The sequence below is a fragment of the Cupressus sempervirens genome, chromosome 5 (genome assembly GCF_028749045.1).
Source record: "Cupressus sempervirens isolate cs-2001-9-10 chromosome 5, ASM2874904v1, whole genome shotgun sequence".
Taxonomy (NCBI): Eukaryota; Viridiplantae; Streptophyta; class Pinopsida; order Cupressales; family Cupressaceae; genus Cupressus; species Cupressus sempervirens.
In genome coordinates, this window is record NC_143122.1 from 1,031,279,819 (window position 1) to 1,031,304,760 (window position 24,942).

The following is a 24,942-nucleotide window of genomic DNA, read 5'->3' on the forward strand; positions in this document are numbered from 1 at the left end:
TAAAATATATCAATACTTAAACAAGAATAATCAGGTTTACTCATCATATATAGATGTTCAAAAATAACTCTTAATTTTTGTTCATAAAAAATAACAATCATTGAATGTTACAAGAAGCTTGTTAGTATAACTCTTGATATACAATCATAAGTGAGTCCTTTTATAATCAATAAGGCTTTATAGACTCATTTATTAAATTATAAAAATGAATACACCATCATTTGAGAGAATGATTGGAAGTATATGTCTTCAAACTTGGTGATGATAGAGAGAGCACTACCAAGCAATTGTTCTCCCAATCATGAAGTAATATAACTTCCTGAGCTTTACTCCAAACTAGAGAAGCTTCACCCTTCACAAAAGATCTATAAAATTGGAACTAGCATACAATCATTGACAATCTAATATGTGTCCTCAAAATACATGATATGCCAAACAATAATAAATCAAATGAAGCTATATGCTTAGATTTGATCAATAAGCTTTGTGCTACACATATTTAAAAATATGTTGTACTACATGACATTAGATTGTAGGTCATAAGTTTAACCTATTATTCTCTAGTTACTAGTATATGACCTACACATTCTCTATCTAAGTGCTTACTTTAATATACTATTAATCTAAACTATATAAAAATAATTTATAATACTCAACTGATAGTTCTTCACTGCAACATGTAATGTCATTGTGTGATTAAGAACAAGACAAATGAATAATAGTATCAACATTAGATGTTGATTATAATAATTCATGTCACCGTTGAAGTTATCAACTAGAGTTTAAGTTACATGCCTAACCAGATTAAAATAAATATGCTTGAAATTTGAACTATTTCTCAAAGAGACTCTCTAAAGAGAGTTGACCTTAATTTTTATTGACTTTAAATTATGAAATAACTCTAGAGGACAAGGAATATGCTAAATGGGACAATTTATCAGATAGATTTGTTTAATTGATTGGAAAAGCATTCAAGTTGTCCTAAAGATTATTACAATGTTGGTTTAAGAAGTTCACAAGGTCGAGCCACTTTATATAGTGTCAATCCCCTAAACAAGTCAATCTCATTAAGAAAAACATAGATTAGATATTCTATGCATAAAAAAATTCAAGTTTGTTGATTCAATATTATTGACAATGTTAAAAAAAATGTTTATTATAATATATATATATATATATATATAAACACATTACAAGAAAAGAAGAGACCATTAGCTAAGCAAAATTGAATAGATTATTCCTATAAAAGACATAGCGGGTCTGGTTAGTAGTGCAAGTGGTTAATCCTAGAAAAGCAAGCACTTATATTGTATGAAATATTTATTCACAAATAGAAAGAATGTCAAACATTGTTTTGATCCAATCATATGAATTTTGTGTTATTTTTAGATATGTTGATTTCTCATGTCTTGTATCTTAGCATACAATAGCAAATGCCCTAGTTCATTACGTAGATGAACATGATAAAGGTTCTATCATAATATAACAGGCTCCAATCTATCAATTTCATTCGATAAATGATTTTTAAAGTGTCCAAACTCCTCATTTAATGTTATTTAAAGAATTTATTGCACTATTTAGGAGATCTCACTTAATAATTTGCATGTTCATATTTGAACGATCTATAAACACTACAATAGGTCCATAAACATTGTTCTTTTTTGGATTTTGTTTATAATTCTCCAATAAAGAATGATATATCTATGTAGGGTAGGAGCCATGTAAAGAACCTGCATTCTACAATGTATATAGGTTATTTAAATGTATATCTTTCTTATCTATTAGATGTATTTTATTTTAAAAGATCTAATGTTATACCAAAAAACAAATGATAAGTGCAAATTTCAACAAGACAAGCAGCAATCCTCGTAAAACCTTCCATGCACTCTCCATTCTCTAGACATATCAAAATGTAGTCACCAAAAACCCATTATATGCATTCTTAGTGAGCTCTTAGAATAAATCCCAAAGACATAGGAAAGACTTCATTGAAAGCCCTAGAATAGTTGTTGCACATGTGAAATGCAACAATACCAATATTCTTCCATTTTTCCATTAAGGTGATCTCATAAATAATTCACCATGAAAGGTTAGTTTTAGGAAACAAAAACACAGACCAAATGGTATGAAATCTACATTGCCAAACTAAGACTAGAGATTAAAAAGGTCATTATTGGTGCAAATTGGAAGCCACAGGAAGTTTGGGAGACAACCAAAGTTATCCTAACCATGGTTTTTAGTTCCATAAAGTAATGTTTGGACACCACCTCCAATCATCCCACCAAGCCTTATAAGAATATACATACCAATTTTGTGAGCCATGTCTTCCAAAAGTATCCTCATTATTGTATCAAAAAGCTTTAGAAACTTGAATAGAAAGGTTTTAGAGAGTTTAAATTCATTTCTAATAAAATCTCAAGGAACACACCCAAGGAAACCCTACCAACAAAGATCGTGATCTTACGAAATAGGGAACCACCAGATATAATGTTGGTTGATAACAAGATATAATTTCATACTCGCATGAGCCTTGTTTTGGCATTTTTTACCCTCTCATAATTAATCATGTCTAATTCTACTCACATTGGCTCTAAAATTGGCGTCTCCATAACATTTAATAACTCTAGTCCTTGACCCCACATGAATTGATAGGTCAAGGCCACTCAGGACAAGCTTGACCCCACATTCTAGTTTATAGGTCAAGGCCACTTAGGATAACCTTGCCCCCACCAAAGGGGCCCAAATTCAAATTATCTAATGTCTACATTGAAAGAGTAGGATATGCTTATTTGCTTTGGCCAACTTCAACATTTCAAATACATTTCAAAAATTAAGGCTACTGCCCCCATTTTAGACATCATCATATCCTATCAACACATCATCGCATCATCAAACACAAGTATTCACATTCAAGCATTCAAAATGACATTTCATTTGATTCAAGAGCATCCTTGGGTTATTGGGAATCTTCCATCACCCTAAAATATTTCCTTTCAGTTTATTTGTTTACTATTCATTTGGATAGTTTCATATTGTTTTAGGTAGTGATCAATCTAGTCGGCTCGTTATCTTATGTGATCCTTATGGCTTGGTCTAGGCATCATGGAGATCCCATGTCTAGCTTCACATATTTTGTCTTGATGATTCCAAATGAAGTTATCTTATAATCAATCTAGTCCGATATTGACTTTCTTGTTCTAATGGCTAGGGTGGTGAGATTCTGCTTGTGATGAAGATTCACAACATGCGATGCTAATGGCACATTGTTTTATGTTGTTATGCATATGGCCAACCCTCTTATATTTCCACATGGCATGATGCATCCATTTTGGGGTGTTCTTATTGTTGGGTCCTGGCCTATCCGTTTGTACGTTTCCTTTAACTTGGGATTTATAATCAGATAAGTTGACCTTTGGCAAGTGGTCTTGTATATAAGTAGGGTAGAGGTTTTTTTTTTGATAAGACGGATTTGTAATAAGAATTAGTAGGAAGGATTGGTAAAGAGGATATGTAGAGAAATAAGAAGCAATTGAGGCATTTATGCATGTAGGAGTTGTCTTGATTTTAAGGGATGATCAACAATAAGCATGTTAAGTAGAGTAGTGAATGTATCTAACTTGTTAGCAATTGTATATTGACAATTGTGATGTAATATCTCCATTTGTAGGCCAACTTGATGATAATATAGTATTCTTTCTTCAATTAGTGTTCATTAATTCTTATTTGTTTGAGTATTTTCATTGTGGCATCTCTAGCTGCAAGGATTGGGCTTTTCCTTTGGAGGTCCTATGTCCTTGACTACATCATCATCCCACCATGCTCTTCAAATCCAAGAATTTTGGAAAAGTATAGTAACCTCCATATAAGCATGGTTATGTGATTGATTTTCCTTTAGGTCAAATCATTTTATTGTATCAACACTTATGATCACCTTCAAAAAGTATTACATTAACAAGTTATAAGGTTTAAATACTTTATTCTCAAAGCTAACCTTTGCTAATCTACAATAAACTTTTAATTCAAGTTCATTTCAATTATATTTCATAGTTTATTCAAAAACTAGGCAACCCCCCATCAACCCAATGGTTTTCTTTTTTTATATGTACACATAACATGTTCATAGAAATTAGATTTTTATGAGCCTCAAAAAGTGTGGATAAGTCTTCGAGGACCTAGGTGAATTAGACGCAAATACTTTTAACAATATTTTTCGAGAAAACATTTGAGTGCATCGTCATCACAAATGTTCTAGTTTTATTTACATCTAGTGGTCCCTAATCAAAGTCACCACAACCAAAATTTTCTTTCAAATTCTATCCTAGATCCCATAAAAAGGTTCATTTCTACCTCTCATTTCTAGGATTATTTGGATTTTATTGTCATTCCAAAATCATTTTTTTGGTATAGTTAATGTTTATGCTCCCAATGATGCTGATGAAAGGTCACATCTATGGTGTTAGATGGCAGATCATCTATCACCATTCACTTGGGTCATGTGTGGAGACTTCAATATGGTTGAGCTAGCCTCTAAGAAAGATAAGATTTTGCCTTTTAGATGGTCAGCTGGGGAAATGGAGGCTCGGTACTACATGCATAATAAATTGGGCTTTTTTATCTCAATGCTAATCATTCTCAATCTAGTGGGGTTTGGCATACTTGGTCCAATTTCAGAGCCGAATCTGACAAGATTCTCAAATGGCTTGATCGTGTCATGATTACTGCACAATCAATGTTTTCTTTTTCTAAAAATAGGGAGCTCCCTGTCATTCCCCTATCTGATTTGAGTTTGTCAGACCACTATCCCATCTTATTTACTATTATTTGGCAAACAGCTAAGTGACATCCTTCCAAAATGTAGTTTTTTCTCAACACGTCAATCATTGCTCATGAACCCACTATGACTCAGATCTTGCATATTTGGAATTTAAAGCCTTGGTCCCACAACCAATTTGCTTGGATTAATGGTGGAATGATGCCACCACATATACGTCAAGGTTTCTTCACATTTAGGTTAGACAGCTTGCCATGTATCGTCGGCGTTCAAATGACCCAACTACCAAAGATCTATGCACTGCTTCTGAGACCTTGGCCATGAATTTGTTTGATATGGACCTGCAACTTCAGCTTGCCCATCTCTGCCATCATAAGCAAGCTGCTAACAAATCAAGGCTCACATTCACTTGCTTGAAGTTGGGGACCAAGCTTCCAAATATTTTTTCATTCTCTTAGAGCTCGTCATACCTATGGGGATTAAAAGAATTAAGGAAGGTCAACAGATTATCTCTAAACTTCCTAGAATTCTTCAAGATTTTGTCTGAAATTATGAGAAGGTGTTCTCAGCGCAGGGAAATTCAATTGCCAAGGACCAAGCTTTAAAGGATTGCATTGTTGTTACTCCAAATTGGCTTGCAATTGAGCAATGTGCTTTTTGTGAGCAAATGCTCACCATGAATGACTTCAAAGAAGTTGTCTTTTCCATGGTGGATGACAAGGCTCCTCGATGTGATGGTTTTCCATGTGAGTTTTACAAAACCCTATGGGACTCCATTGGTCTCAACCTGCATATGCTCTATCTTGAAGCTTTTTCAAACTAAATCTTTAGGTAATATTCTCAACAAAGGAACATCAAATTCATACCTGAAGCTAGTGACCTTGAGGACATATGCAATTGGACACTTATCACTCAGTTGAATGTCTCCTACAAGATCATTTCTAAGGCTTTGACTCTCAAGATTTTCCATCTTTTGCATTTAATTGTGATGCAAGAGCATCCTAGGGTAGTCAGCAATCTTGTATGCAAGAGCATCGAGCTCGAATTTGTGGACTTATGTTTCACGTGGTTAACGTAATGTTTGAGACATACTAGTGGACCTTGTCCTAAGTGCAAATAATGATTAGATTATTGTGTTGCAGTTAGAGCCATTTTGGCAGTTGTTGGTAACATGTTCCTATTTCCTAGGCAGAATTTGGAGATTGTTTCTGCGAGCTTTGATTTGTGTGAGTTGGCTTATGTGCTCTTGGATTTGGATAGTTGGATGGCACGTGGATCTATGGCTAAAGGTGTGTACTTTTATGTTGCCATATGAGTTAGTTATGCATTGTAAACTTAGAGCTTGTCCTAAGTATTTATTTATTTAGTCTGTATGGTTGACTTGTGGCTTGGTTTAGTATAAGTAGAGGATCTTGTGATGTCTAGAGTCATTGAGCTCAACATAGATTAGCTGAGAGGACCTAAGTTTAAACAGAGCTAGTGGCTAAATGTGGGCTTGGAAAACAAGAGGGTTGCTTGGTGGCTTGTGAGCACATGTTTAGATTCCTCTTGGGGTTTCTACCAGATTGTGGGTCTGGGCTACCTAAAGTTTGGATCTTGTGAGGTCTTGCAAAACTATTATTGTAATTGCTAATGTATTTGGCCATAACCCAAAAGGCCTTACAGCCAAGCATGTTGGATGAAAATCTTATGATTCTATTATAAGAATTGGCATTGTTTTGGATCTAAATCTTTGTGTTATTATTATTCTTCGGTTGTGTGGTCTCTTGCTAGGGGCTAGGTCATCTCCTTTGGGGATACATCTGCCTTGCACTGCATCAAATTGTATGCCCCGAGAAAACTGGTTTCATCAAATCTCGCTATAATCCTAGACAATATCGCGGTCTGGGAAGGTATGGAGTGGGCTCGCAAGTCTACTCATCAATCCATCTTCCTCAAAATTGACTTCGCCAAAGCCTAGACCATATTGAATGGCCCTTTATTCTAGTGATGCTCCAAGCTCATGGGTTTGGTCCCGTATTTATCCAATTGGTCGAAATGCTCTTTGGGAACACTTCATCTTGTATTACCATTAATGGAAGACAATCAGAAGCTTTTAGTCTTTTTTGATCCATTTGCCAGGGTTGTCCTTTAGCTTCGATGCTTTATGTGTTTGTTGCTAAAGAATTAGGTTACCTACTCACCATATCATCTCTTTTGGCCTTGTTAGAGGTATTTCCTTGCCTGAGGAACTTACCCAACTTGTTAATGGGCACTTTGTTGATGATTCCTTTCTCACTCTCATTGAAGATGAGGATAATGTCTATAATGGATTTTAATGCCTCAACACCTTTTGTCTTGCCTTTGGTTTGGTTATTCAATGACACGAGACCCTTTTCTATTGATAGTCTTTTCTTTCAACCCCTCCATGGCTGCCAAGGTATAAAAGGAAATGAATTCAACATTGAGATGTTTTTCTCTTTCTAGACATCCCTTTTGTCTTTCAAGTTTCTATTTTGGAGCTTTGGAATGTTGTTCTTGCTAGGATCAAGAAAAAGCTTGAATACTAGATTACCAAGCCTCTCTCATTAGCATATATATTCCATATTTGTTCCAAGGTTTTGGTTGCCACCCACGTTTATTATTCCTCATGTTGCGCTCCTTCCAAGGCCTCTTACATGAAGCTGAGGAAACTCCTTAGGGATTTTCTTTGAACTTCTGGAGTTGGTCACCATGGATTTCACAAAGTCCCCTGAGAGTATTGTTATCTTCCCAAGGAGTCTAGAGGCCTTGGCCTTCTTTCCACACAAAAGAAGAGCATTGCCTTATGTTCCAAGTGGGTTATTTGTGCCCTCACCAGAGATGAGGCCTAGAAAATTCTTCTCAAGCATTGAATTTCTTCAAGATTCCCAATCAATTGATCGGCTTGGAAGGGGATTAGCTTTCAAACCCTTCTCATTAATGCAAATCTAGGGCACTTTTGTTGTCAAAAGTATCTAAAGAGCCTAGGAAGTCATCAAGTCATGGCTTTGTTGGGTTGGCAGTAGATTCAAGGATGGACTTTCTATGAACCAACATAAAATTTGGTGGTCTTCCCTCTTTGTTGTTTAAGGAGTTTCGCTTGCTAAGGTGCAGGGTGCCAATGCGCTATGGTTTTACAAACATGGCATCAGACTACCTAAATATTTATTTTCTCGAGCTACTATGAGCCTCAAAACCTGAGATGATATGCAAGTCCAATTTCGTCTGCCTCGTCTGGATCAGCAAGCTTTTGACTTACTGGTCTTTTCTCTGCCTCTGCACATGCTCCACAAGTTGGGTATTCAACCATTCAATCCTTGGTGGAAGGACTGGAAGTGGTATTTATGCACTCTTGCTAATTACAAGCCTAAGATGGGATACCTTAAGTTGGTGCCACATTTGCCTATGGTTGATACTGTCAACCAACATTAACACCTGCAATCTTCTCAGCAAAATTGGAGACTTAGATTTAACACTTTTTTTACTGCCATAATTGAGCCAAAGATTACACACTTTGCCTGATATGTTCTTTTCCAGGGCTTGCCCCTATGTCCTCGGCTCAAGCATTTGGGAGTGTTAGTAATAAAGTATTTTCTTATTAATTAAATCATACTGATTTAATTATTAAGTCACTTATTATCTCTATTTTACTTAAGCTAGACCTTAAGCATATAATAATTAATTATTATCATGCAACCTAGGTTTTACCTTTTAGGGTTCTGAACTCTTTTATAAGGACGATCTCTCTTTGTACTTATTAATTCACTTTTAATAATGGAAATCTTTCTTTTTTCTCATCAAGAATGTCTCATCTGTGGATCTAGGAATTCCAGCATCCATAGCTTTTACTTCTCACTTTATCTCAATGCGTTTAACAAAATACTACAAAAGGATGTCAACAAAATTCAAAAGAGACATAAGGCTGATACAAGAGACATATGTTGCTTCAAATGATTTTTCATGGGTTGTACTATCTCTTGTATCAGTCTTATGTCTATTTTGATCTTTGTTGACATGCTTGTGTAATATTTTGGCAAACGCAATGAGATAAAGTGCCACTCTATAGCATTTCAAGATCTTGCACATCTTTGTGTTTTGTTGTACTCGCACTACATTATAAAATGCCTTAGGGGGTTTCATGTTGCCTATATTAACCATCTTCCTTTGTCAAGTGAGTGTTCCTTCCACAACATTAGCCTCATTTTATATCGATGACACGTGTCATTATAAGTGTTTGTACTTCTTTTGCACTCTCTATGTTCCTGGTTCTTCTTTCTATAGGATATATTGCATTTAGTTTCAATGTTCATGTCTTACCTCTCAACATTATAGGGGGTTATGTTGGTTCTATTGCTTTCTTGGTTCAATGGAGTGAGCTATGCATTTAGTATTTGATCCTATGTACTAGGCGATTGCAATGGTTGGATACCTATGCATTTCGGTGAGATGGATCATTTACCATATAGGCATCCTTAAATTCTTGTTTTTGGAGGCCATGAAGATACCTTCCATCTTCGATTGATCAGCTCTTCAGACTTAGTCTTCTCTACCTAGTCATGTTCTATAAAATGGAGGTTCTTTAGATCAGCAATTTGACAGTGTTTGCAGCTTTATGCTTCAATGGTGTTCTCCGTGATCATCTTTTGTTCCTATCTTCTGGGACATTCCCTAGTTTGGAGGCTTCAATCTTTCACTAGTTCTTTTTAGCATTATTTCCATCTCTTTTGGAGCAAAGTTTTCCCATGTGGTTTTCACTATTTCTCTTCTTTTCGGCGATTTGGTTGTGCTTGGGTACCTCATCGGGCCTTGTTGTCGAGACTTAAATTTCTTTTTAGCAGTAGTTTATAGGTTTTTAGCTACTCCCTAAGTTTATCTTAAGAGGGGGTGTTAGAGTAATAAAGTATTTTCTTACTAATTAATTTATATTGATTTAATTATTAAGTCACTTATTATCTCTATTTTACTTAAGTTAAAGTTTAGGCATATAATAATTAATTATTTTATTAATTATTATCATGCAACCTAGGTTTTACCTTTTAGGGTTCTGATCTCCTTTATAAGGACGATCTCTCTTTGTATTTATTAATTCACTTTTAATAATAGAAATCTCTCTTTTTGCTCATCAAGAATGTCTCATCTATGGATCCAGGAATTCCAACCTTCATAGCTTTTGCTTCTCTCTTTCTGTGACAGGTGTTTGCATGCAAGTGATGTTTGGGAGCTATGGGGTTGATATTTCATCAACTTTAACAAGGAGTTCCAAATCTCTGGTGTCCCTTTTATGGGCAACTTGAGACTTTTCTACATATCTTTTGGTTTTGTCAAAGAGCCCAACAATATTAGCTCTAGATCCATGATTTTTTCAAACCCTTTAAGCTTGAGCATTTTTCTTTGCATATGATTTTGTTGGGTGACTCGCCTAGGATCCCCTACAAATACACTCAGATTTGGCATGCTTTCAAGATGGAGATTCTACTCATTCTTTGGAAAGATGGAAAATCTTATTCTTTTTACTCGTAACTTTGTTGATATAAATATTTCTATGTACACTAAAGCTTGTATATGAAATAATGTAATGATGTGTTAGCTTAGGGTAACCGATTAGGTAAGTATTGTACACTCCCCATGTATCCTCGTTGGGATTTTGGGCTATTTTTTAACTATTTTTCTAGGGACCAACATGTTGTAAATATTCTAGGCCTAATTTTATAAGTGCCAAAATGTTTGTATAAAGTGGCTTAGGGTTGGGGATTTTTTATGAAGTGATGATAATTTTGTAGCTTCTTGTAGCGGTATTGAGTTGCAAGGGATTAAAAATTGTAATCAAGTTGTGATCACTAGATATTATAAAAATATTGGGCTCGTTGTTTGGTGGGCATAGCGGAGGGATTGGGTGAACCACGTTAAATCTTTGTGTCTTGTGTTCTCTTCTGTGTGCTTTATTATTTTCTAATATTGGTTATATTTCCATGTAATTGTTATTTTTGTCTCCCTAATACTAACATGATGCAAATTCAAGTACAACTAATAAAGTGGCCCTTAAGGTCGCCCACCTAAAGGAGCTACTCGATCACTAGGGCAATGCCCCTTATGCGGTGGCTAGAATGTCACCAAGTGTTGTTTGTGTCAACCAAACTCTACCCCGTGGCCATCACTGAGGTTGCAGTTCCTCTGCCTAATACTCCTAGACTCCTTAGTCCCAAGCTCTGAGCTGCTCTCCTAGCGGTAGGAATGACAATTGGCATCGTCACTCGACTTCCCCACCACGACACAACTATGGCTGGTCCCCAGGTGCTACTCTTGGTGTTCCTTCTACTCATGTTGTTCCTACTACTGGTTGATCCACCCCTAGTGGCTGCTTTGTGTCGCCTAAGGCCACTTCGTCAAAATGGTCATTTCCTCACCTGGCCTTGGCAATTTTGCCTCCCAGGATTCAGGAGGAGAAAGATAAGGAGAAGGATGTTGCTGAAGATGGGTGGTCTATGCCTAACCCACCTCTTAAACTCGCTAATGTATGGGGTTCTAATGACTACCATGATCTCCCCCTTGGCTAGCACTACTCTTGCAACCTAAGGGCTTTTATTAGTACTTTTTATGTATAAGCTTTTCGGCCTTGGTGTTGTGTGAACTTTCACGAGGTGATCTTGTATCCCCAGGTGATCTTGTTGAAGATGGGTGGTCTCTACCCGACCCACCTCTTAAACTCGCTAATGTATGGAGTTTTGATTCCCACCATGGTCCTCCCACCTTGGCTGGCACTACTCTTGCAACCTGAGGGCTTTTATTAGTATTTTTTATGTATAAGCTTTTTGGCCTTGGGGTTGTGTGGAGTTTCACGGGGCGATCTTGTATCTATAGGGCCTTTTTTTTTACATGTAACTTTTATATTTTTATTAATAGAGAAGGGATTGTTAATCAAAAAAATGTAGAAACAATGCTAAAGCACCGCCCTTTTTGTGTTATTGCTTTACATGTTTGATTTATGGTCATAAATCAAATAAATTCAAAATGAAGAACAAACCTATGAACATGGACAGCACTATATGTTTCAAATGCAAGAATTTTGGTCATATAGCAAAGGAAAGAAGATTTAAGACAAATCCAATTAATTAGATCTATGGGAATTCAAAGGTTATATGATATAATGCAATAAGTCTAAATATATAACTAGAGATCATAGATATAACGATGCTGAAATAAAAAGGAATGGATCTATTAAGAAGAACAATGAAAGAAATGACAGTAAAGGAAAAGCAATTGATGTTGATGAGATTAGGAACGAAATGAAAAAAATTGGGCTAGGAAGAACAAATTGATGCTACAAGTCAGATCACACCAACTCCTAGTGTGGAGATCCCTTCATCTAATTGATTGAGTCTAAAGACAAAGGAAATTTTCACAGAAATATCTAAATGCACCCTAGAATTTGCATAATTGATATGAGCGATTGTTACAGTAAGAGAAGAATTAATTGGGAATCTGTCTTAGAAGTAGTAGTTGTTTTTGCACCAAATGATCAAGTCATCAATGCCTAATACAACCACTAGACTTGTTGAAGACACAAGAGGTTGTTAAATCATGTTGTGAATCTCTATGAGGGATGCTCGCCCACTACCAACAAACGACAGTCTTGAGGATCGCAAACAAATTTCATATTGTTGGTGAACACATCTTTACATATTAGGGTACAGATAACATGTATTGTGAACTTGCTTGAGTTGAATGGAAGGATGAAAGGGCATACTTGATTATCATTTGGAACCTTTGCTATTTAGAGAATAAGCTTGTAGACCATGTTTGAAAAAGATTTGAATAGAGATCAAAGCGTGAAAAGGAGATTTTATGGCAAACCCTCGCTACCATACAAAAAAGTATTTTTTACATCACATCTTCATGAATCGATCAGTAGAAATGGATACACCAATGGTAATTGATATTAAGGAAAGGAAACAATATGAATTTGAGAAACACTCGCACAAATCCACCGAAGACGATCCTAATGTAGTGTATTCACATGTTCTACATAAAGTTTTACATGTTGAGGATATTAGGGCTCATATTCACTATAAATCAAAGGAATTAGGAGATGCAAATATTCAAGGGCAATGAGTCATTATATGTGAATGAAACTTTGAAAAATGAGTAGGAGTTAAGAAAGATAATACTTGCACAGTATGTTGATTCTCGCATTTTCAATGAACCAAAATGGATACAAATTGTATTGAGCAAAATTCATGTTCAATTTTCCTGGCTTAGAGGCAAACCATGCAAGATTATGAAGAAGGTTCTAGAAGCAGTCACAGATTTCAATGCAAGAGGTGATTTACCTGCTCTGAGGACTACTAAGAAAGATTTGCTTTCACAGTTGATAGAATGAAAATGGGATCATAGGGCTATGACAGTAGAAGATATAGGAAGATGTAGAATTCACATCTATGGTCCTTCGTCACAAAGTTTATAACAGCAACAAGATGAATTTTATTTCTGCTACGACTATATACAATTCCTATACGATGTTGAAAGAGAACACACAAATAGATGTTTGTGATATCTTGAGAAAGCGACTGATGGAGAGTTTGAAAAAGATAAAGAAGGATAAATCACAAATCTTCAAATATAGATCACCGTAATACACATTTTCTTCTATTTTCTAAATTCTCTTGGTTGCCCTTTAAATCATTCAATATTATAGGATGCAGAAATATAAAGATGTATCAAAGGAATTATGGGGATTCTTTAAAGTTTTTTAGAGACAAATGCAAAGTAGACAAAGGATATCTAAAGACCTTGTGGAGAAATATGAAGATTCAGTATGCTTTATGCTTTATAATGATGAAGATGATGAGTCTACTTAGTCAGATCATTCTAAGAAGAAGCTCAGAAGAACGAAAGGAGCTAAGTCTACAAAGATTGTTCGATCATAATTACTGGTTGATTGTATTTTGCATAGATTGATTAAGTTTGGTACTACTTCCATTAAAGAAATACTGTGACAATTTCAATAAAGAAGATAAGAGAATATTAGAAGAAAGAACTAACTAATACTTGAACAAGTATAATAAAGCATTGGTTGAGATAAAAGGGGAAATTCATGATGACTTGTTTTCTACAATTGAAGAAAGTTGCAGAGGTTAATGTACATGTTAGTGAATCAAACAATTCAGAAACTAGAGTAGAGGAAGATCAAGCACATATGTAGTTTGATGAGCTAATGAGGGATGACACATATAATGCAACAAGAGACACTTGAGATTGTTGGTGGATATCTTTGTCACTATAATTTCAAATGCACGTTTGACTCCATAAACCTAAAGATAGAAGTTAATGAAGGACGATCATCATGAAGCCTGGGGCTATGTCATCCTCTACATCTTCTAGAATAAAACCGAACTCTACATGATCTGTTTCTCGTTCCAACTCATAAATGTCACTATGGTAATGAGTGATGGTGGCCCTCAAGTCCCAAGCAGCGTTGTATAGGCTAGAAAGGATATCATATTGCTTTTCTATCTCGGTCTCCCAAAGGTTTGGCTTAAGTGCAGGCTTAGGGTCATCATGATTATAGTCTTCTGGTAAAGGAATTTTCATCTTAGCCCGAGAGAGCTTCTGAATTAATGAAGTTTGCAAAAGATGATTGTTGAAAATTAAAGGTGGTAGAAGATTACATTTATAACAAGTCCAATTAACTCATTAATGCAATAAACTTTTGGGAAATTAAGTTCTACTATTACACCTCGTGAAAAGACTTAATTTTACTATTTTTGAAAAACATGCTATTTTTAAAGGATTGTCTTTGGATCGACTCATTTAATGCAAAGCAAAGCCATAATGGCCTTTCCTTGGGAAGCCTACCAGCACCAAGTGCTTACTTGCCAAAGTTTCAAACCATAGATCAAAGTTACCAACTTAGGATAAGGGGTGACTAGGCGACATAGTCGTTGGGTCACAAGTGCCGACTAGGCGACTTTGCGAGTTGCAAAAAGGAGCACTCCAACAATTTGGACGATTGAGAAGGAAAGTTTTGAAATTAGGGGATGCAAGAAATGTAGCTAACAAAGATCTAGACATGGAGAAGGAAACCATTGAGATAAAAGCTCACGGTCCTATTGAACTAGATACACTTGATTAAGATCGATTGATGAAACTTTCTGCTATGACTCATGTAAAAGCTAAAGAGCGCTTGATGAGATCTAATAAGGAGGACTGCGGACTTCTAACTAGACCTACAAATGTTCTCAATTAGATTTTTCCAATTCATAAACCTAAACCTAATGTGGACGCATTTAATCAACTTGAAGGACTATTGAATGCTTTTGATAATCACTTTGACACTTTAGGGAAGGTGACCATGATAAATGTGCATAATGAGTTTGTAACTAATTGTTTCAGTCAATTGTGTTCTTTGATTGAAAAATATAAAAACATCTTTGGATGTAGTAGTTAATCAGTTGCGAGAAGTTATTGCTTTAGGAAGTAAAGTCTACAAACTATGCATAGATTATTCTATTCATGTGGCAAACACTGACAAGATCATAAAGGAGGGTGAAAATTATTTGTTTATTATTTCTATTACTTATAGTCGTGAAGCAGAAGCTGTGATGTTTAATGATAAAATCAAAACTCATGATGTTGAGAAGATAATAATAATAAAAGGAAGGTTCAGTAACTTAAGGAGCCTAATTGTACCATAGATTGATATTTGGCAGAGAGGCTTAGAAGAAGCTAAGAAAGCTTATGATCATTTGAATCCACCAAACCTAATGAGGGTCGTGAAATCAGCATATGCTATTTGTACTCAGATCCAGATTGTTGAAAGTCTGAGAAAAACTTACGATGCAAAGCTAACAACTTTGAGGAGCAACTATACAAATATTTTCAAATTTTTGGAAGTATGAAATGATCTAATTGTTTATGTGCAACGTTATAGGACTTTGATAGGCAAATTTTTGTTGTGATCCTTGCCTTCTCCATTGATGTCCAAGGGGGAGAATTGTGGGTGAAAATGAGTTGTTGAACTCAAGGGTAGTTACCTTTTTTATTAGGTTTTTGGAGTTTGGCATTTTTTTGACACTTAAGTCATATTTCACACTTGGTCTTTTTTCCCTGAGCATTGTCATCAATGCCAAAGGGGGAGATTGTTAGCAAGAGACATTGTTGAAACACTTTGTATGTTGTCATTGATGGCAACTACACATCATTCTCTTGGTCACCTATAAAGATTTTGAGTGACCAATTGTACACTAGGATAAAATAGTTAAGTATGGAAGGGTGTGAGAATTTATAGGCAATTAAATTGGATCAATATGAGCACGTGTTTAAGATTTATGTATTGCATAGATAGTGTATGATTATGCAAGGTATGAAGACTGTTACCCCAAAATCGCAAGTTTTGTGACTATACAAAGGACTACCTTATGTAGAGATAGAGGTATATTAAAGCAATGATCTGATTGGGTTTGATGTTTATGTTCAATTGCAATCACAAGGAACTATTCAAGCATAAGGTGATGCTATTATCCAGTTTAGATTTTCGATTGTTATCCACCTAAGATTGCAACTATATTTTTTTAAGCAGTTGGACTATAGCCCACTCATTTTGTATTTGAGTGGTGTGGTCTAGGCTATAAGCTTGAATGCTTATGCATTCACCCTTTTTGTAAGAAAAACCACTAACAAGGTTAATTATATCCACAAATTAATATTTGTGGGTTTCATCCCCAACACATTTTTTCCCTTAATCTAGTTTTCATGCTAAAATCATGGTGTCACAAGTTCTTAGAGGTTTATTTTGTGGTTTGGCGATTTTTTTGTATTTCTATTGTTTTATGGTTATATAATCAATTAGAAGTATTTGAAAAGTTCATAACACTGATTCACCTCCCTCCCCCCTCCTAATGTTCCTTATCCTAACAAGAATAAGATAAGTTCTAAGTGTTTGTGAACAAAAAATAATAAATTTCATTCAAAATTAATTCACTTCTTGTGGTGTGTTTTTTATTAAGGAAAACAGATTTTGTAGGGTGCCTAAACCCTTTACACAAAAGATTTTCAATGGAGCCCAAACAAAAGAAACCACAGACAAAACAAGAAACAGGTCACCAACCAACAAAGGGTGACCAGGGCAGCCCCACAGATAACCCAGTACATTTATGTCACCCATTACAACTCAAAACAATTGAGACCTCCTACTCCCAAAAGAGTGGGATCTAAGAAGATGGTCCGAGGATTGTTGGGAATGTTTGTATTTTTTGCCTTTAACCTTTGTCCAACCTTCCTCCACTTCTTGTGGTGTGTTCTCAACATTATCAACCACTAATTTTTATTCAAAAACACAAGATATTTTTAACAATCAATGATATACCCAAATAATTCAAGTCCTCCAATATAATAGTCCTTTAAAAAATTCATCTAGATATTATTTTGAATAGGATATATCAATATTTTGTATTCAAAATTCTTATTTATTTACCCTTCTAGGAGAATGATTTGTTCTCTATCCTATCAACCACCTATTTCCATTAGACGCCACAAGATATTTTATCAATCAGCAGTATTCTCAAATAGTTGCTAGGCAATTTATCCATAATGAGCCTAAAGATTCTATATATTTTGAATCCTTCAATACAATCTTCCTTTAATAAAAACTAAGATATTATTTTAAATATGAGATAATGATATTTTGTTTTCAAGTTTTTCACCCATTTGCCCTTCCAAGGGGATAATTTGTTGTGGATCCTACTAATCACCAATTTCCATTCAACACCACAAGCTCTTTTATTTTTAATCATTGATGTGCCCAAATAATTACTAGGTAATTTATCCATAATTAATCTAAAGATTCTTTGTATTTCAAGTTCATCATTACAATACTCTTTGAAAAACAACCTAGATATCATTTAAGAATGATTTATTTATAGTTCATATTCAACATTTTCATTTTTCAATACAAAGGCTCAATATATCAAAGTTCAATTATTCATTATTCGTAAACTAATCTTTCATGTACTACTATTCTCCCACCATCACCAAATCTAAGCCTATAGTCCTCTTGTCCATATATTTCAATCCCCCACCACCACCAAATCTAAGCCTATAATCCTCCCATCCATATAACTCAATCCCCTACCATCTTGAATTCTAGGCCCTTGACCCAATCCCAAAGATGCCCCACATTTCAAAAATTTGTGCAGCAATATTAATTTAAGCTTTTTGATTCAAAGATTTATAAATCATTTATGATTTGAAATAAATGTAAAACTGAAAGAGCCATTTTAAGTATAAATTTTTATTTTGATACATTAAAAATAAATGTTAGTTGTGATTTTTATCACATAAAATACTACAATTACATGTTATTTATTTATAGTCTAAATTTTAAGTCTTACGAGATATAATTTCCAAGTAATCTTAATATAAATTAAAACAAAATTGCTATATTTATGACATTTTGTGTTCATAGGTATTCAACAATAATTTCAAAGTGACTTGCTTCATACAACAATAGTTCTAAATACACAATTTAGAGTGAACACCTTCCAAACTCTTCTCCATTGGCTTAAAATCTTGTAGAATATTATATTTTCAAGACTTAGCATATGAACATATAAGAACAATTAGTTAAATATGATTATATGGTAGTTATTGTTAAGTCCCTTGTTTCTCAAAAAAAAGTATTTACAAACACTAGACTTAAATATGATGAACATTATCTTTTACAATATCTTCCTGTAACATGTAGATTGTGTTTTATACGTAAGAAGCTTACTCAATAAACTTATATTGAATCACCCCAATTCATAAAATTATACATAATATCCTAAAATTTACTACCATATCTGAAAATTTTATCTTGAGATTTCCTTTTATATAACATCAATTTATGAATAAATACCAGAACAATGAGTCAGCTTAACAACTCATTTTCCTATAACAATTAAATATCATGTTTTTTTTTTATCCCTTCTCAAAGTTTATTGATAGACGTTCTCACTTTAAGTGACATTAAATTGTTGAAAAGTTAAATATTGACCCAAAAATGGACACTTAAAAAAATTTCAACCAAGGCTTCACATAAAATTCAGCTATGCCATTCCATATTCACTACAAATATGACTAGTGCAAATCAATGATCTCCAATGCAAATAAGTATTACATTTGAATTAGTTTTAGTTGTACCCAAATATTATGAATTTAAATAATACAAATCTTCATTCAAAACTAAAAGCTTGTCATCTTTTATTTTTAATTTATGGAAAATACATTATAACTTCCCAAGTTTAAAAAGTTGAGATGGTATTTAAATAATGTCTTACAATGAACCATTGCATCATTTGACCACATACAAATTTTCTACAATTAATTTTTATTATTCAAAATTACCGATTTTCAATATCCACCATCATCCTATATATACAAGTTCTATTTTTCAAATGAATGTAACATTATATTATATACTTAACCTCCCCTATAATATTATATCCCCCCAAGCTTAATTGTTGCCCTACTGTGAAAGGGCCTAAACTAAAGGAGCAAAAACTCTAGCATTGGGAGATTTTTGTAAGGCACTCTAATGTTCATGAAGCCTATCTACACAGGAGAAATACGAGCATCTATAATCATTTTTAAAATAAAAATAAGATAATATAATTATAAGAATTAGAAAGAGTATCATATGCAACACCGTCAAAATGTTATTTATAACAAACTTACTCATGAAAACAACAAAAACATGATTCAAACCTTGGTTCAATTGTAATACGATCTTTAAAAATAAATTAATTGTACCATAAGCTATCACAATCCTAAACTTCACAAAAGGAATTATTGTTTCTTATATTTGGAGACCTACTGATGGAAAATCCCCACCATAATTTTAGAAAGGATGCAAAACCCCCACCATAATTTTAGAAAGGGTGCAAGATCCTTACCATTCCACCTAATGGTAAGGCATAGCTCAGCATAATTCTAGAAAGAAGAGAATAAAGCATAAACATATTCAAATGGACAAGCAAACTAAAGGTTGAATAACGATGTAGTTGAGGATAAGGAAACTAAAGCCATTTCCCTCAGATCATGTCTTCCAAGATTACTATAGGAAGATAAAATAAAGTGTTGTTAAGCAAAATCATTCAAAGGCACGTACCGATATGGAGGAGGGCCTTTTATCTCTCAATATGGCAAGTGTTGAAATTTTTATTGAATGAAAATCATCCATAAGAATGTACTTATTAGATGTTTTGAGGAAGTGTATTGTAGGTAGATGTAAAAGAGAGAGGAGTGTGTTGCAGGTAGATGTAAAAGAAAGAATGATGTAAATAAATGTACAGAGAGATGAGACAAGAATGTACTGTTCTTAGATCTAAAATGAGACTGCAAGAAACTAGATCTCTAGAAGAACAGAATAATGTAGTTAATGTTTAAAGAGAGGAGGAGATGAGATAAGAGAGAAGAATATATTGCTCCTAGATCTAAAATAAGACTGTAATGTAGCTAGGTATCTAAAAGAAGTTAGAACAGAATAATAGAGTTAGTTGCTTTAGTGTAAAAGAGAGAAGATTGTACTCTCAACTGTAATAAAAATAACACTTTAATGTAGGTACACCACTAGAAGAATAGAATCACATACACAGACGTAAAAGAGAGAAGAATGTAGTGCTCTTAGATGCAATAAGGAAGAATGGTCTACAGGACCTCCATCTGCTGGTGAGGTTGAATGGTTCTTGATGAGCTCTCCAAGGGTCAAATCTTGCTGAGACCAAGACTCCAACACCATAAGAGATAAGGTTAGGATGGTACCCTGGACAGATTTGATGGAGAGGCCACCCCTCAGTCCATGGCTCTTAGCCAGAGAGGTTTCAGTCTACACGCTCATGCTCCCATATTAGGTAGCTAAACCGACTTTGTGGATGAAGATCCTCAATCAGAAAAATATAGCTGGTTCTATATAAGAACAGAAAAATGTAGATAGATACAATAAGGCAGAATGCACTTAGATATAGAACAAAAGCTTGCTTGTTTAATTTCTACATATCTGTAGACTGAATTTGAAGTTTGGTTTCTTCATAGTTGAAAGCGGCTGACTTGAAAGCCTACTCTTAAAGTTTTACCTAACAATATTTTTGTCAAACTTTTCAAGCAACTCTATAGGAATACCGGACCGATTTCATGCTTCTAAGTATATATGACAAAATGCCAGAGCTCCTGGTAGAAATGCAGTTCATAATTTAATCATGATCAAAGCATATGCCATTAAAAAGCACAGTTTCTAGAAGCCTATCTTGAAACTCACTATCTAAAAGAAGAGATGTGCAGAAAACTGAAAAGGTGCACCACCAAACCCACTTCAATAATTCTACTTAAAGCCGTACAAAGAAATAATCAGGTGCTATAAACTTTCATGTATCCTCAGGTCCTTCCTTTTTACTTGATTAACTGTATTATACATACTATTTCCCGTGGAGATCATTTTGAGAAAAATAAATTTAGTTTCAGGACCGTAGTTGCAAATATTAATTTGCCAATACAATATACCAAATTGATTTCTCACTCGACAGTAATACAAATAACTTCCTCTTCCTTTACCTGAATTGAGAGGTGTGATCTACAACTTATTCAGAAAATCAAAATCTAATAATAATTTTAATGACTACATTTTTTAAATTTTTACATGAAACTCAGTTTATAGTCCAGAAGAGTGATTTTTATTTTAGCAATTTCCATTGCCCGCATCCTTTCTGATTCAGACATTTGCCTTGGTTACAGATGAGTTGTGATGGTGGCATATTTTATCAATTGTCCATTATCATCTTCTTGCAATGAAGAAACTTTCTTTGACTTTGGTGGGTTTGATTTCGAGTGTATGAAAATGCTACAAACATTAGACTGCAGACTTTTTCTGTTCTAATGGCGTGTATTTGTTAACAACTCTATGAGAATGCAAAACACTTCTTGGACATTTTCAATCAGATATGTAGTGTTACTAATTTTGTTTCTTTCCTAGCAAGAAAGTAATTATTGGTTAGGAAAACTCGTATATTTTGGAGTTCTCTGTGGTTTCCAATGTCAAATATGAAGAAGGCTGTGTACTTCATTGACAAAATAGAGGTTGAAAACCAACAGAGGTGGGGCATGACACCTGATATCAAAACTGTATATGATAATTGGAAAACAAAATGTTTTCTATCATATGGGTAAAACATGTTTCAAAGCATGGTAAAACATGCTTTGAGGGGAACCGGAACCCTTCACACCAAATGCCAACAACAGCAAAACTGCAGCCAAGCTGCTCCACAACAACAGAACCCCACAAACTCAATGGGTAAACAAGTTATACTGGGATCTCAAACTGAATTACTCCAAAAAGTTGGCCTTACACTAGCTGACACAAAACTGAACACTACAACTGCACCCAAACATCAGAAGAGAAAAGCCCTATCAGAAAATAAAGCTACACAATGCCTAATAGATTCCTTGTCATCCTCAAACCCTTATCTCAGTGATAAAATTAGAAAGACCTCTCTTCCTCCTTACAAAAATGGTACAATATACATTTTTTTTAAACTTTGTTGAACATCCAGAGAGGAGGGCATCTTTCACCACTACCTCATCCTGATTCGCCTCATACAATGAGAAGGGCATCTTCCACTACCACATGCTCAATGGCAACAATCCTCACATAAGCTCACTTGCCAAGAAATAAGGCCAAACAATGCAAGAGAAGCCCGAACAGATTACAAAGAAGTCCTTGCAAAGGTTGACAAAATAGCTAAAACTACATCATCATTAGAGAAGCCAGCTTAGGAGGAGGAGCTTGCACGATCAAATCATGATCCACCAAAAGGAAGCAAGACAAGAAACCTTGTCCAACAAGGAGGCAAGAACATTATAAGCATCCATTGTCAAATGAATAGGGAGGGAATCGCACCACCAACTATAGGACTTCCAGTTCTACGATGACGGTGTTGACACTCATAGGAAAGTCTAAAAATAAAGTGGTTGTATCCACTTACTATCCTCAACCATCAAGACAACCTCTCCATGAGGCTTCGATATGTCGATATCCACCATAATACATGAAAAGGTTGGAGTGGTCGATGTTAGACGTTGTTGAATCCACCTTTAAAAAATGACCATTAGCATTGCCACTATTCTCAAAGCAAGTAGCTGCCTAGAATTGGAGAGGGAGAAAAGGCAACCTTCCTTACACTAGAATAACGAATAGATATTCTTCATAGGATTGAAAGAATGAAACCGTGGTTTGAGCGAGAGGGAGAGCTTACCCCACATTGACACAACCTACCATTTAACGCAACCTTCAAGTCATCCAAAGAGTGAAAAGAAAAACTTTGGTCCTCCAAGTCTCCAAAATCTGCACATGTAAGTCTAGAAGGCCAAAAGCCATGAAATCTTAAAGTCAGATTTCTACGACTATAAAAACTTTCATTTTCAACCACCGAAATCCCACAAACCACAATTAGGGGAGAGTGACAATAAGAGAGGGAGCAAACCTTTTCAAACTAAGAATGGCAAGCAGAACCAAAGGATGCCCCTAAGCTAGCCATGGTATCATAAGATCTTGTCCTAGGCACCCCATCAAAGCCACCAGTTGTCAAAAACAATTAGAGAACCCACCATTGTCCTGAAAAGATACTACAAGACTATCTTTATCATTTAACTTTTATTATTAATTTATTTCACACTTGTAATGTTCAGCTCTCTCTAGAATAAAGCTCCAATCATATTTGTGAAGATTAACCTATTTCAGATGAAGCTCTGATCATGATTTTCAAGAGCAAGTTACAATTTAGTAATTTACAATTGCTCCATCCTTTGTGTGGGGTATTCACCTTGATTCTATACTTTCTTATGACAACTTCACCGACAGTCCATTATCATCTCCTCTAAGTAGAGGCCTTTCTTTGTAGTGTTGACATATGGTTAATAGAAGGCTATGATAATTCCACAAACTCCTTAAAACATCTTCAAAAAACATGTAAAGTTGCTTAAATTGTTTCTTTCTAAGCAAAAGAAGCAATTATTGGTTCAAAAACTTTAACAAGTTAGAATTTTTATGGTTTCTATTGCTACAATCAAATGTTACAGGTGGACTAAATAGACAACTATTAAGGCTTTTTATACTGCATAAAAGAGGGAAGGATTCAAATTCAGGAGGGTCAGGTTAGGCATACCCAATAAGAACAGTATATCAGTGGAAACAAGAAGAAGAACCAATTTGAAAATAATAAATAAGGTAAACACAGAAAGCAATCCCTCCATAAACTTTTCAAGGGAGATCTCATATGCTGAATTGGTTCTTATACTGCATAAAAGAGGGAAAGATTCAAATTCAGGAGGGTCAGGTTATGCACAACCAATAAGAACAGTATATAGAGGAAACGAGAAGAAGAACCAATATGAAAATAATAAATAAGGTAAACACAGAAAGCAATCCCTCCATAAACTTTTGAAGGGAGATCTCATATGCTGAATCGGTTCTTAGATCATGATATTAAAGTGGCCTATTTCAACATATATCACTAGATTGGTTTCACTTTGAAGTGACCTAAAACAATATCTTTGCCTTTTATCTGATAGATGTAATATCCAATTCTTTCTGAAAGCAAATCCCTAATTGACCTAAAATGATGTGTCTGCCATCTCGCTGACACATGTAATATCCAATTCTTTCTGAAAACAAATCCCTAATTGTGGAGGTGTTTATAAACTTATTTTATATGTTCTTCTAATCATGATTTTGGAGAGTGGGCTTATTTCAGCATTTACTGCCACCCCCCACATTAGTTTATGTATATGGTTGATAGCAAGTCTCTAATAGAGTCTTGTCGTGATTTTGGGAAGTGGCCTCTTCTAACATCTATCACTCCCCCTTCCTTGATTTCTGTGCATGGTTGATAGCTAGATTATGATAATTTCAAGCACCCTTTATTAAACTCCTCATTGAATTAGTTATAATCATTTGATATTAGTTTAGATTAAAAAGAATGTGTACCAAAAGATTATTTTTAAAAAAACATCACGCCGAAACCAGATTCAAGAGTGCAGGATTACAAAAGCCTACCTTTCACTGGATTGACTAGCTATAAAATTTATCTCTAACTAAAGTAGAAGCTCGGAACCACCCTTATATCACCAGCAAAACACAACAAATTACC

The 24,942-nt window shown here is 34.7% G+C and overlaps 1 protein-coding gene across 19 annotated transcripts in view; it reads right to left on the reverse strand.

Moving 5' to 3' along the window:
* The window catches only part of LOC149559450 (uncharacterized), a 67,063-nt gene that overhangs the window by 38,472 nt on the left and 3,649 nt on the right, over nucleotides 1–24,942 (reverse strand). For 6 of the 19 annotated variants that reach the window (XR_016365157.1, XR_016365158.1, XR_016365159.1 and 3 more), the window contains exon 2: nucleotides 24,849–24,942. The exons of 12 other annotated variants lie outside the window; for them this stretch is intronic. Coding sequence is in view for 4 of the 7 variants with exons in the window: in XM_089833351.1 (XP_089689477.1) it covers nucleotides 24,883–24,942 (60 nt within the window). In the remaining 3 variants the exon portion in view is untranslated. Of the gene's footprint in view, nucleotides 1–50 lie in introns of those variants that run through there. One more of the 19 variants, XM_089833360.1, reaches the window with a different exon arrangement.